This window comes from Tympanuchus pallidicinctus, unplaced genomic scaffold (assembly GCF_026119805.1).
Source record: "Tympanuchus pallidicinctus isolate F22 unplaced genomic scaffold, pur_lepc_1.0 scaffold5, whole genome shotgun sequence".
Taxonomy (NCBI): Eukaryota; Metazoa; Chordata; class Aves; order Galliformes; family Phasianidae; genus Tympanuchus; species Tympanuchus pallidicinctus.
In genome coordinates this window covers 60,432,050-60,446,583 of record NW_026294769.1, presented here as the reverse complement: position 1 = coordinate 60,446,583, position 14,534 = coordinate 60,432,050, and the positions used below count along the sequence as shown (strand labels likewise).

Genomic DNA, 14,534 nt, shown 5'->3' with positions numbered 1-14,534 from the left:
GCATTCTACTTGTTTTTCTTCTGAGGGAGATGAAAAAGTTAAAACTAACGAAATGCCTATATATCTCCTTATTTACTGCTTAGCACTGTATTCATAGACAGCATAATAATTGAAGGTAAAATTAATTATCTTCTGTATCACTAAATACCATTAGCACTTACCTTACTCTTCACTGGTAAGAGTTATTTTATATCATCTGAAGGACACATGAAGAACTGTCTGTGTTTTATTGCTTTGACTTTTATCCAACAGCAGAGTCCAAGTAAGATATGTTCCCAGCTAGGGCAAACACAATGATCCAGTGTGTAAACTCAGACCATGATGAATACTGAAGAATTAGTTTTACTGAAAAATTAGCTTCCTGAAATGATGCTTTCCTGTGAGCATATGTAAAATTAGATATTGCTAACCTAGAAATGAAGCAAGATGGATCAGGTTTTGCCAAGTTACTCTTCTTTTGAGTTGGAAAGAGATTGGATCTGAAAATCCTGATGCATATCCTCTTGCTATCATCTACAGAAAATAGTAAAATTAACAGATCGGCTAGTAGTGTTCTGTTTTGTTTTAGTACATTTTGTTTTTCTTACAATACAGGTAACAGAATAGTACTCTTAGGCAAAATATCAGGATGTTGTGGATATTTTGTTTTCCCCAGAAGCCTGATAGCATGAATAATTGGTCCCATTCCTATCTTTCTCCATAACACTTAAGAATGTGATCATGACAGAGGCTTACTTGGAATGTAAATTAATTTTCAACCATAAGATTTGAAGGATAGATGTAAATCCATATCTTCCCTTCCAAGAAGAATGTGATACATGCTTGACTGTATGATAAATTTCTCTTTACTGTTCCACTCAGTATAAAAGAAACTGAGATTCATTAAGTGAAAAATGAAAATGAATTCAGACCCAAACTACATATTTTTGTCCAAGAAACATATAATATTTCTTCATAATATTGCAGGGACTAAATCTCCCTCTATCCCTCTGCTTTATTTGTTCTTGTAGTTTCTCTTTCCATATTTTCTTTTTAATTAATTTATTTTTTAATTTAGTTTGATTTTGGTTGTCAGTCTTTCAGAGAATAATTTCTTAATGCCTGCCTTAAACATTGCTGTCTAGCTAGGAAAGACATAAACTGACACCAGATACTATGTAAACACTTTAAAAATATTCTCTTATATTTCAGATGTCTATTTGTAATTATTGTAGCAGCATATGTAGTCTCAAATAATTTATCTTTTTTTCAGTAAAATCAAGCCTAATTTCAACTTCTCTAAACAAAAATTAAATTTGTTTTTTGAATGTATCATCTTTGATTTACTCCAAGTGTTTGACTTCAATATGCCTAATAGGTTGTTATAAATCTTCCAATTTATTTTAATTATGGGGATCAGCCCACAAATGTGTGTCATGAAAATGGATGATAGAATGTTCCAGTAACCAAAGTAGTAAGAACTCAAAAAGATGTCAGTTTCAGCTATATCCAATGCTTATGTTAATTTACTTATATTCTTAATCGGGTGACCTGAATCGGGATTTCTTAATGACATTTCTCTTTCTCTGCTCTCTTTAAAGGGATTTCAAATTGTTATTGGGGGATTGAACTCAAAGATTTCTGGAGGTCCCTTCCAACCCCTACAGTTCTGTGATTCTGATTTTGTGTGATTCATAAACTCACCCTTACTTAGTCCTCCCTCTGCTAAGCTAAATGCATTGGACTTGTTCATTTAAAGTAAAACTCTGAAACTTTTGTCATATTTGTGGCTTTTTAATAAATTCTTTTCACTTCATCTACATCTTGGTTGAATTATGAACATTAGAACTAGACATGGTATCTGAATATAATCATATAAGCAATAAGCAATGCATTTATATAGTTACATAGTTGTTTTGCTTCAGTTTCAATTTCTTGTTTAGGTCAGGACAGAAAAAATGCACACATTATTACTGTGCAACGTAATACTGTGCTACGTGAATTCATGGATTTTTATTACCTTTGCACCAAATGTGTTAATGCAAAGAGAACTAACAAGTAAAAAAAGTATTTTACTTGCAGAAGAATCGGTTGTCAGTGGCTGGGAGAAGTGTGTCTAGCTGTTAGAGTCTGGTCTCAGGTGATCCTTCGTAGGCAGGCATTCCCAAAGCCCAAGACATGCCGACTTTGTTTTGGGCTGAGGTGGGCGAGTTCTCTGACATTAACAGCATCTTGCAGACTGTATGATTTTTAGTAGTTGGTGGACTGCTTTGAGCTGTTGTTCATTGACTAAGGTGTATGAAGTGCTATGCAAATGTATCTGTATATGTTTAGATCTGCTGTTTCTGCTAGTAACGAAGGGTTTCTTTTGGTTTTCATAGCAACTATGTAATTATGCTTTATCTAATAAAAGTTACATGCCTAAGAACTACATAACACTTGACATGCAAAAGGTCAGACTGTGGGCTATTGACATTAGCTAAATTACTTGACTGGTTCCAGATGAGTAGGCCGTGTCATTCAAATTACAAGAGAGTGTTTTTGAATACAAAGAATGCTTTAGTCTGTTTTATTACTGTGACAGGTTACACTCACCACTGGACATTTTTGCTGGCACTTCGTTCTCCTAGACATTTTAGACTCAGTACTTCCCAGGGTAGAATTCTTCACGTTGTGTTGCATGCTGCACAGAAGTATGTGTTTACCTGTGGTAGTACAGTGTAGACTCTTCTTGTTTGCATCACTTTTAAAAGCCTTTCACTTTTTATGAAGTACCACTTTTATATTCACTTCCGCCTTGATATTTTTCTCTGAAAGAGATGCATCTTTTGGTAGACTGTAGACTTACCAGTTAAGACTTCACAGGGCAATCTACCAAAACAATGAGTTATGCCAGTGGACTATTCCTTCCTGGTCCTGTTTTCAAGAACCTTTCAGAGCAGACTTTAGACTAGATGAGTTTTAGTTATTTTTATTCCTACCATCTCCATCTTGTCTCTCCAGATCTTTGCAGTTTCTCCCCTTCATGTGCTTTGAAGCAAAATGCAAGTTTTAATATTCTTCTGAGTTAGTGTCAGAACTGAAAGTACTTCACTGTCACTCTGTACTATGTTTTTGCTACTTGGATTTCTTCCCAATCTGACTTACAATATAGGTTCAAACATGATAGTGGATGAGTTAAAGTAAAAAAAAAAAAAAAGCTGTACGTTTTCTTTACATTTAAAGAGGGCAAGGAACATTTCTATTACTTCTTAATTTATTGATGATGGATCAAATATTAAGTACTTGCAATTTTATGCTTTTCCTTTTCAGATATGTCCAATATTAAAGCTCCACTCCAAATGCTGCAGGGTGACCTCATTGCAGTCTTTCAATACCTAAAGGGAGCCTACAAACAGGAGGGGAATCAACTCTTTGAAAGGGTTGATAACTGCAGGACAAGGGGAAATGGTTTTAAGTTGAGGGAGGGAAGATTTAGGTTGGATGTCAGGGGGAAGTTCTTTACAGAGAGAGCAGTAAGGCGCTGGAACAGGCTGCCTAGAGAGGTTATGCATGCCCCATCCCTAGAGGTGTTCAAGGCCAGGTTGGATGGGGCCCTGGGCAGCCTGGTCTAGTATTGAATGTGGAGGTTGGTGGCCCTGCATGTGGCAGGGAGGTTGGAGGTTCATGATCCTTGAGGTCCCTTCCAACCCTGGCCATTCTGTGATTCTATGAATCTTTTCTTAAGTATAAGCAGCCTGATTTTTCTTCAAGTAAAGTAAATGCATACACGCTTTGCTGAGAGATTTAGGGATGTTGTTGGTGAAAGTTATGTCACTCTCCTTCTTCCCATAGCCATCCCATGCAGTGCAGTGATTTCCACAGGAGGAGCAGTAGCAGCAGAACTCACAGTACCTTAACTAAAATATAGTGACATAATCCAACTTTACAACCTCAGTAAACTGCTGTCATACACAAGCAATCTATATCTGAAGTTGACTTTTATCTAAATGTGAAAGTAATTATTAAAAATCTTTCTGTGTCTGATCTGAAGCTAGTAAGAAAAACAGGCATTTTTTGACTAAAATTGAGGGCTGTGCTTAAATTACTGACAGAATTTTTGTGGAGAATGGAGAAGGTGTAGGATTGCATTGTTTCTGAATGCCATCCTCTAACATCCTCAAGCACAATTTTAATTCCCGACATATTTGGCATTCTTTAAGTTAAAATGTCATAATACCAATTTTGTTGTCTTATTATTCAGGTTCTTCAGATAAATTGAGACAATTCAAAATCTGCCAAATCTTTTTAAGAAAATACTTTTTAAATAGAAAGGTGTAACTACTAAAAATACAACATATGCAAAACTGTCTTTCAAACTAGAATAATTATGGTCTTTCTGCATACAAGCTTATTTGATAATTTATAGTAAAAACTGTTATCTTACAAACAGATTGCTTAGAAGATAATAGGCCATTTATTCATTTAAAAAGTATTTCACTTTGAAAATCATACGATTTTTGTTCTTGCCAGACAAGTGTGAATTTCATAATTCTTTAATATAGAATAATTATATAACAAATATTCTTAAGAAATTAGACTTTGTTTATATATAAGATAATTTTAAAAATAAGAATTTTATTTTTTAGATTAAAATGCTTGGAAATTTTTTTAAGATTATTTTACTAGTGTTACCACTATTTTAGTGTCTGCTGAAGCTCTCTGAATGCCTAGGCTTTTCAGGAAGAAATGAAAACTTGAAAGCAAATTAATATGATTAATTTGTCTGGTTTTAATTATAATTAAGTTGAGTAGTCTGCTGGAAATACAATAGAAAATCAATTTTCTTTCTTTTCTAAAAAATCTTTTAGAATAATGTTTTCATTTGGAAATTTCATGGTTTTGATATGTCTTGTCTAACAGACACACAAGTAAATCTGAAGAAAATATTGTGAAAATAATCTCTTTCTTACATAGACTTAATAAGAGGTAATTTAGAATTGTCACAGTTCAGAAAGGTGGATTTTTTTGCATATGATATCTGTTCATGCTGAAAAATACAACTTCTAAAAAAATCCACATTTTGCCTACATTATATATTTATATTATTATTATATAAATATTATATATATATTAAGAAAGTATCAAAATATAGTAATTAATGAATGCAAAGTTTTCTTTGAATGATATTTCTGTAAATATGATTTTGCTCACCACTGGTAGGAGGATGAACTTGTCTTTTCTCCCAGTATAAGGCGAATTCTATAGAATATTTATGGTAATAGATATAAACTATCTTTATTATCCCATTCAGATATATTTAAAGAAATTCTATTTTTTTATATGCTCTTAGATTTATTTGAAATTTTGAAGTATTTATACATCCTAGAAATATATTTGAGCATAGATAAAACCATATAATTACAGTGATTTATGATTTATTAATATATTAATATGATTTATTCACTTTTTTTTTTTTTTTTTTTTTTAAATCTTTTCCCAAATTCTCTCCTATTGTTCAAATGCTTCCATCATACAATGGCAATATTAGGCAAACTCCAGTCACTATGGTTCTAATAAATTTATCAGTGAATTTAAAAATAATAAATATAAAAAAAATGCTACTATATCAAAGATGCTGGCCCTACACTTTTCATGGAACCTTGTGGCCTGTTGTAGTATTCGACAGTTTGGGCTGTTACCATCACTGATGTCTTCTGACAGCATGACTGTTCTAAACAGAGGTTTATATTAATAAAACTTTGCAATCCTAATTGCAAAACTTATCAGACTATTTTATTTGCTAATTATATTTTTCTCTATGCTTTCTTTTTCTTTTCTTTTTTCTTGTTTTCTTTTTTTCCCTTTTCTTTACTTAGCATTTGGGCATAATGAATGCCCTGATCCTGGAGTACCAATAAATGCTCGGCGTTTTGGTGACAACTTTCAGTTGGGGAGCTCAATTTCTGTTATTTGTGAGGAAGGGTTTATCAAAACACAAGGAACTGAAACAATCACCTGCATGTTAGTGGATGGAAAAGTAATGTGGAGTGGACTTATACCTAAGTGTGGAGGTATGTATTTTTCTTTCTATAGTAATGTTCCTTAAGTTGTCACTAAGGGAAATTCAGACTTCTGCAAATGGTTAGCACAAAGCTACTGTGAAACCGAGCCCATAATAAAGAAGTCTAGTGAGACATAAGCCTGTGTTATAACTCTGTCTGCAAGAAGGAAAGAAGAAAAACATGGAAAAAAAAAAAAAAAAAAAAAAAAAAAAAAGTGATGAGGACACTGTTATACGGGCTCTGTAATAATAAGAGCTTTCCAAGAAACTTAGTAGGCCTAAAATGGTAACAGTTTGTGTTGCTCATACTTTCAGATAGCTGTTGTTTGTTTGTTTGGCACTAGTGGAACTACAGTTTTCAAAAGGATCAATTCTTTTTTTTTTTTTTTTTTTTTCTTATTAAAGTGTGTATTTGTCCACTTCTAGAAAGGATTTAAGGCCATGAGCTTTAGTGCTAGCAGCACACCAACAATATTCTCTTCATTTTTAAATTCCTGTCTAATCAGTGTCCTAACCAATCTCATTAATATGAAGAAGAAAGAAACAGCAAAAAAGAAAATTATTGCTTTTACTAACTAACTTAAGCTAGTTCGTTATCAGTTTTGTTTTAATAAAGTTTTCTTATTGTGCATTTACTCGCTATCACCTAGAGAAATAGTACATATTATTTCCTGTATTTCTGGTTGGCTATAGATACTTTACAGCATTTAAAATACATTTACAAAAAATACAAGCTAATTTTGTAAAAATTAGATATGAATGTGAATTTTTAATTGCTTACCTGACAAATAAAATGTATGTGTTCTTACAGTAGATCCTTGTCAAAGCTGAAATGACAGTTTATGAATTCCTAGCTTAATATTTAACTGAACCTTCTGCATAGGCTTTTGAAATCTCTCTATTCACTGTTAAAAACTATTCATAGTTCTTAGGTAGTGTTTTCCTGTATGTCCTTTGTTACAGTAAAATGGATTGTAGCTTTAAAAATACAATATAAATGCTTCTGTCATCACTTTTTGAACAGAATTAATTTTCTCTTTTATAGGTTTAAAGCTTTTAAGATTTTAGTTCAGTTATTTCCATCTAATTCCAAACCCCACAGGGTTTGTCAGCTTTAAACCTCATTTCATCTTCTTGCAGATGGATTTTTAAAATTTAAGTATAGTTGTGCTATATTGAAATTGATAACTATGAATTATTTGTCATAAGCCTTTATCATTATACATTTGTCTTTGTTTCACTTTTAGCTCCGTGTGGTGGGCATTTTTCATCTCCCAGTGGAGTAATCCTCTCTCCAGGCTGGCCTGGGTATTATAAAGACTCCTTGAATTGTGAGTGGGTGATAGAAGCTGAACCAGGACACTCTATCAAAATTACCTTTGAAAGGTCTTGGCTAATGTTTTTCTTATTTCATATTTCCCAGTTTTTACCTAGAAGCAGTTCTTTGTTAGCTCATAAACTTAACTTTCACTTACTCTTAAATCAAGCAATTGTGTTATCGGATAGGATTTTCTAAAACACCTTCGTGCCTTCTGGTCATCAATTTTTTCTTGAATGTAAATTGTACTTCAATGAACTGAAAAGCTTTTGAAATTCCTACCCTTTTGCATATATTTAAGTCTGTCTGCCCTAGTTAAAAGTTTGGTCTGTTTATAAAGAGTAGTACATTTAATTTGCTTCTAACTGTGTTAATGTGATGAATTATATTATGAACTCATTCTCTTTTCCTCAAATGTGTGAAATCTTTAACTCCGAAATCTCAATCAGTGGTCAATATTGAACTGAATGAATTAATGCTTTTATCCATTGTGAATGTTTAATTCTCAGGTCACCTGGTCTGTTTTCCCGTGTGTGTGCTTATAGGATGGAATTCCAGTTTCCTGTAATTACTGCAGCAACCCACTTTTCCTTTATTTTACTTATGTTTTCCCTACCTGATTCCAAGGAATGAAATATGTTAAAGCCTTAAAATTCTCATGGCAGCAAGCTGTAGGCATTGAACTTAAGCTCATTATGAAATAGCAAGACATGAAATTTAATTTAAGAATTGTTTATATTCTAAATATTTTAACTATGTTATAGATTCTTCTTAATTGCTAATATTAAGAGGTATATGATGATTCAGGAAAGAAAAGGATTTTGAGTGTAGAAGTTATAGCACACAAATAAGGTGTGAGTATATCTTAATTGCTATTTGTATCACATCTTCTGACTATTCCTTAATCATATTCAATCTAAAGAGAAAATCTTTTCAATCAATCTAAAGAGCAAAATTTCTCATTATGAACAGGTTGATTTTTAAAAAAATTATAATATATAGTTTATACTGTAATAATATGCTCGTATGACATTATATACAAACAGAGGACATAATACAGATACTTTAAAGATATTTCTCATCTTTAGTATGAAATGAAAAGTGATCTCCCAAGATCACAATTGTAAGTAAGATTAAAATTAACTCCTATCAAGTTTGGTAATTAAAATGTAAAAGACAGTTGACTAACTTGTGCACAAATTCATCAGAATTGTTTGAATTCAGAGTTGAGATTAATATTTTAGTTTTCTTTATTGTAAATAAAAAATAAAAATTAAAATCATGGAACTTTCAAGAAATCTAATTTCTGGAAAGAAAAAAATATCAGTTCATTTGAAATAGTTTTTTTTACTTCAGCATATCATTGTCAATAAAAATTTTATTGTAGTCAGTCATTTCAAATTGAAATGGCTTTTTATTTTCAAAATTCCTTATCAGCTTGATATTCTCCTTTCACACAAGAGTTGCATTAGATCTGACAATCTCAGATGTACACTTCTGGCTTATAATGTATTAAAGCCTTGTCATAAATTGCACAACCTCTATTAGGTGAGCAGTTAAGAGCAATAAGAACACGATGTGATCTTTTCAGATCACAGAGGGACTTCTTGTTCTATTTATAACCTAACCATGTTATTATACTTCCTCCTTTTCCATTGCTGCTTGTTCTAAACAGTCTTGTTACCTGTCTCAGATAGGGATGATATGCATATTGGTTGAGATGCAGCACAGTAAATTCAGAGAGACTTATTTACATATGAGGGTGCATATTTATGTTTTTATGTGCAGGATAACATGTGAAAATGCAGTATGTACATTTGCACCCATGCATTTAGGCATATGAGAGCTGCTCCAAAAAGTAATGCCTCCTATTTTATTATATTGGTCTGTGACATCAGAGACAGACATTGGTGATTTAGCAGTAGAGATTGAAACTTTCCACAAATATTCCATTAAATTTTATTGCCACATAACCAATATCCAGAGAGAGTCAATCTGATATGATGGTATCTGACATGGAAATGTGTATGAAATAAATGTGTGCCACTGAATTCCTCCATAAGGGAAAAATTGCCCCTATTGACATTCAGTGACTCTTGAATGTTCATGGAGATGATACAATGGACATAAGCACAGTGAGGCAGTGGGTGTTGCATTTCAGCAGTGGCAACACAAGAACAAGTAATTTCCATCTGTGCAAATTTTTGCAAGTACAGCATGCAGGCTCTTCATTGCTGATTAAAATGCATAGCTAATTGTGGTGAGTTTGTTGATAAAGAGTGTTTTGCAGCTGAGAATTTGCGCTATCAGATAGTGCTATAGTGCTTTGTTGTAGTTTCCATGGAAATAAATAGAAGGCATTCCTTTTGAAGCAACCTGTGTATAATTATACATTTGAATGTAAATGTATTACTTTGTAAAGCTCATAATGAAATTAATGCTCATATTTACTAGTGTATATATATATATATATATTTTACTTAGACATTATTAGCATTTTTATAGAATTTAAATTGTTATTCAGAGAAATAGATATACTTGCTTCATTTGCAAAACTCATTATAGTCTTGTTGTCCTTGTTATGCTCTTTATACTTCAAATCTGCAGCATACTTTCCTCAAAGACAGAAGGTTAATTTTGGCAAATACATATATTTGAACCAATAGCCAAAAGACTTTTTCCCTTTTTCATTAAAAACCAAACCAATAACAGTAAAAAAACCCACAAAACTCATATTTTGTCCAGATTTTTAAAATTCCAGCTTTGTTCTAAAAGACAGAGATATCCCATTTATAACTTTATTTTTAATGGAAATACCCAGATTTCTATGAGTCAGTAGTTTTTAAATATATTCATATTTCAGTGAGAGTAAACATATATAGTACATATTTAACATCTTTATGTCCTTTATTTTTGAATTCTCAAAGATGATGGGAAGAATTCTTGTTACTACATGTTTCCTTCAGAGTGCCACATTAATTTTATTTTCAGCTTATCTCTTCCATGATAGTTTAGATTCCCTTTTTATTTCTCATCTTTCTATAGTTTCTCTCTTGAGACACTGCATATGTTCAACATTCTGCATTTGATGCTTGTCCGTGCTGTTCCTGTTTCATGAAGCTTGACACAGGTGGAAAGAAAAAAGATCTATAGGCGGAGAATAACTTTCTTTTAATTATTTCATGGTGTCCAGAAGGACTTTTTCTGTGATTTGCTTCATGATTGTGAATGAGTAGTCTGAAGGGTTTTTTCCTTTCACAAACTCATAGCTACGATAATCTGTTTGATATTTATTGTATATCAGTAGCTATGCAGGCTGAGTTGAAATGACGAAAGTGAGAAATCTGCCATTCTTCACTGTAATTAAGTGTTCATCATGAAGCCTAATTATGAGCATTTAAATGCTAGAGGTGTTAATCAGCAAACTACTGAGTCAAGCACTAGTCACATTTGACTAATGAGATCACTTTTTGTTGGGATATTCTGATCATATCCTAACACCACCTTGAGTTGACAAGCTGTCTCTTAAAAACAATGATGCATGTTGTAAATATTAAAGCATCTTTATCTTTTCAAATAAGATTTTAAAAGTGTTTCCTCCTGTGTTAATTGGACAGAAGTGAAATGAACTGTAACTGAATATTCTGAAGTTCTCCATAAGAATATGCCTCACATAGCAGTGAAATTACCCAGGTTAATTTAAAATCAGAGATCATCCAGAATATTTTAAGATTAGCAGTTTGTTACTTAGAAAAGGATACTAAAGGAGTCTGACAGAACCCAAAATTATTTTTTATTCAATTTCCTGTAAAAACCTTACTAATTTCTCACAGCAGTTAACCAGGTGATATATAAATATATCACACTGGCTGATTATAAAATTATTTTAGAAGAAAAACAAAACAAGTAACACAGTTATAAATTCAAATTAAATTATCTCATTTATCTGCTATGTGCAGTGTTATATATATTCTTTCACTGTCATGTACACAACAGGGCATTCATGATACGTCTTTGGAGATCCAACTTAGTTTTATTATGCCTTCCTCAATCCTCAATTTCCGTGATTGCTTTTGTTCTGTAAAGTTTAATGGGAAAAAAGGATTGGGGAAAAAAAGAATATAATAATAATAATAAAATGCCTAGTTGTTTAGCCTTTTAAAATTGCCTTTAGATCATGTAGGAGCAAGCAGAAAACTTTCAGCTAAACTTTCAGCTATTTGGCTTCTTAGGCTTATCGTGATTTATTTCTTTAAGTCCCTATTATTTTCTTTCTCTGCTCTCGTTCTACGTAATTTCATATGAGCAGAACTGGAATAAAATAAGGCTTTATTTAACTTCTCATCTTTTGCCATGCTTCTTTTAAGCTCTGACTCGTGGGATATAAATACAGAAGCAGAGAGTGCATTGCTGATAATCATGCGGTTTCTTGTATGAATTTTACAAAGCCAAATTAGGCATCCAAGTAAATCGGTGAAGGAGTTAGAAGTATCTGAAGGATATAGTCCTGCTGTTAATTGTTTCTTTCTAATGCAAGATGGTTTTTTCAGTAATTCATCAGTGAACCCATTAAAGCAAGATGATTAATATTATATCTACCATAGCAAGAAAGAGAGAAACTGCTGTGAAAATATCAGGGACATGGGATTGCTGATACCATCTAAAACAGGAGTAGTATATCTATCTAGCAGGAGTGTCACTCTCTGTTTTTTCTTGACAAACGCAGCACACATGGGCTGTAAAAACACATTTAATTTTGTAGTACTTTCTAAAACAGGATTTTTTTTTTCCTGCCTAACTTCTGCTACTTCTTTTGACTGAGTCTCATTTAGCACTAAGCTCCAGGAGTCTCAAAGACCACTTAAAAAATTATATTCCCACTTATAAACTATTATAAAAATAGGCCGTTAGATTATTAGATTATTATTCCTTCTTAACATCATATATTTCATCATATAGTTCCTCTTTTTATTTTTTTTTTTTTTTTTTTTTTTTTTTCCACTTTTCCATGATAGAAAATCATTCTGTGATATAAAACATTCAAATGGGTAATATTCATTTGTGCTAACAAATTATATGTCTCTTAGTTTTCTGTGCTATAAACATGCTCAAGGAATTTAAATTTATTTCTGATCTTACTAGAGCACTAACCTGAAATTTGGATATAGTAATACATAATAATTATTGTTGTAAAGTAGATATGTGGTGAAATAACTGATTAGGATCAGGAAAGTAGCATAGTTTTAAAAATATGGCATACTTTGCATGTGTTTGTTCAATTTGTTTCAACTGCTGCTTATATTTGTGCCTATCGTGTTTCCTCAATTTCAGATTTCAGACAGAACTTAATTATGATGTTTTGGAAGTTCATGATGGACCAAGTTTATTATCTCCACTTCTGGGATCTTACAACGGTACTCAGGTTCCACAGTTCCTCTTTAGCAGTAGCAATTTCATTTATCTTCTCTTTACAACTGACAACAGTCGTTCTAACAATGGATTCAAGATTCACTATGAAAGTAAGTCATTCTAATAAGTATGATTTGATTTCCTCTTCTCTGCTATTCATGGTCACAAAATGGTAAAGGTACTGCTTTCTGTAAATTGCTGAGTCAGGCCTCCTATTTTTCAAACTGAGTAAGTTTTAGTGACGTTAAACTTTGAAATGATGACATGTAATCTCACTTTGAGTTTGATGTTCTTGCTGCAGTGCTCTGTCCTTTAAGAATCAGAGGATAATAGGAAGCAAATGACTTTCTTCAGGATGTCATTCTTCTGTGTCATTATTTTTACTTTTTGTAAAGTGTATTTTCATATGTTTAAAATATCATAACATCAAGAAGATAATCAAAATCCTAGGAAAATACTTGAATTACTGTCCTGATTAATGTACCTCCAGCTCTGAAGCTAGAAGGAAATGTAATTTATGAAAATTAACTGAAAATCAAAACTACTGAACTTCATGATTAAGAATATTTAGGGAACTAAAATCCTGTATATTATCTGTTCATTTTGATTTTTGTATAATGTATTCTTATTCCCTTATTACACTTGCATAAAACACACTGCAAAATGTAACAGTGAGACTTAATACATTTATGAATTTGTGAAATTCAGAGAAGTTGCTATATTATCATTTCATTTATTTTTTGTAGTTCTAAAAATACATTTGTTTTAAATATTGATTTTGTGTGAAAAAATAGTTGTTCTATTGCATTTAGTAATAATCATGAGCATGATGTTACCTATTTCTGTTTTGAATTCCTACTTGTAAGGACTAACTCCAAGGAATTTTAATATGTTCTTATTTTTTTTTTTTTACCTTATTTTTTCACTATTTTCTCTATCCTCGTCACTAATGATAAGGATTTTTAATACAATATGTGGACTTTGTCACATAAATTTTGAGATGCTTTGAACTCTATTGAATGTTAAATTCTGAAAAGTTGTACAGAAAATCAATAATCAGATTCTAAAATTATTTACTATCTCAATCATCCCCACAATATATCAATTAATTACATCAGTGACAGAACTAATAATTTGTTAATTCTCATCCTTTTTGAAGTTTGAAGGATAGCTATCCTTACACAGACTATTAAAGTATTTCTCCTGACAAATACTACATAATTCTTACAAAAAAATTGACCAAATGAATAATGTTTGATGCCTGAAATTACACTTTAGAAATGTGAAAAGCAGAAAGAGGGAAGTTGCATTTATTAAATTTATTCTTACTTCTAACTGTTTTAATTTAATACATCTCGAAAGGAAATTAATTTTTTTCTTCAAATGTATGAATTTTTCAATTTTATTATAAAATCCTTTTTCACTAAAATTGATCCCTATCCCAGATTTCTGCTGTAAACTAGTGAAGAATGAAAGTTAAGTTATAGGTTCATAGAGGAGATAGCATCATAGAGGAGAGATATTTTCCAATCTTGGTGATTCTAAGATCATATCTTGCAACTCTCCACCTATCACTAATACTTTCCCACTAAACCATGTCCCTCAGTACAGCATCTAAACATTTATTCAATACTTCCAGGGATGGTGCCTCCACCACCTCCCTGTTTCTCCCTTTCCAGTGCCTAACGACTCTCTTACAGAAGAATTATTTCTTAATGTCCAACCTGAATCCCTCCTGGCGCAACTCTCCCTAGTCCTATCACTTGTTACACGGGAGAAGAGGCT

At 32.0% G+C, this 14,534-nt stretch overlaps 1 protein-coding gene across 2 annotated transcripts in view; it reads left to right on the top strand.

Annotated features, from left to right (window-relative positions):
* The window catches only part of CSMD3 (CUB and Sushi multiple domains 3), a 512,773-nt gene that overhangs the window by 306,995 nt on the left and 191,244 nt on the right, over positions 1–14,534 (top strand). For both annotated transcript variants that reach the window (XM_052703606.1, XM_052703607.1), the window contains 3 exons: positions 5,838–6,032; positions 7,270–7,408; positions 12,672–12,859. In XM_052703606.1, coding sequence (XP_052559566.1) covers positions 5,838–6,032; positions 7,270–7,408; positions 12,672–12,859 — 522 coding nt within the window. The remainder of the gene's footprint in view (positions 1–5,837; positions 6,033–7,269; positions 7,409–12,671; positions 12,860–14,534) is intronic.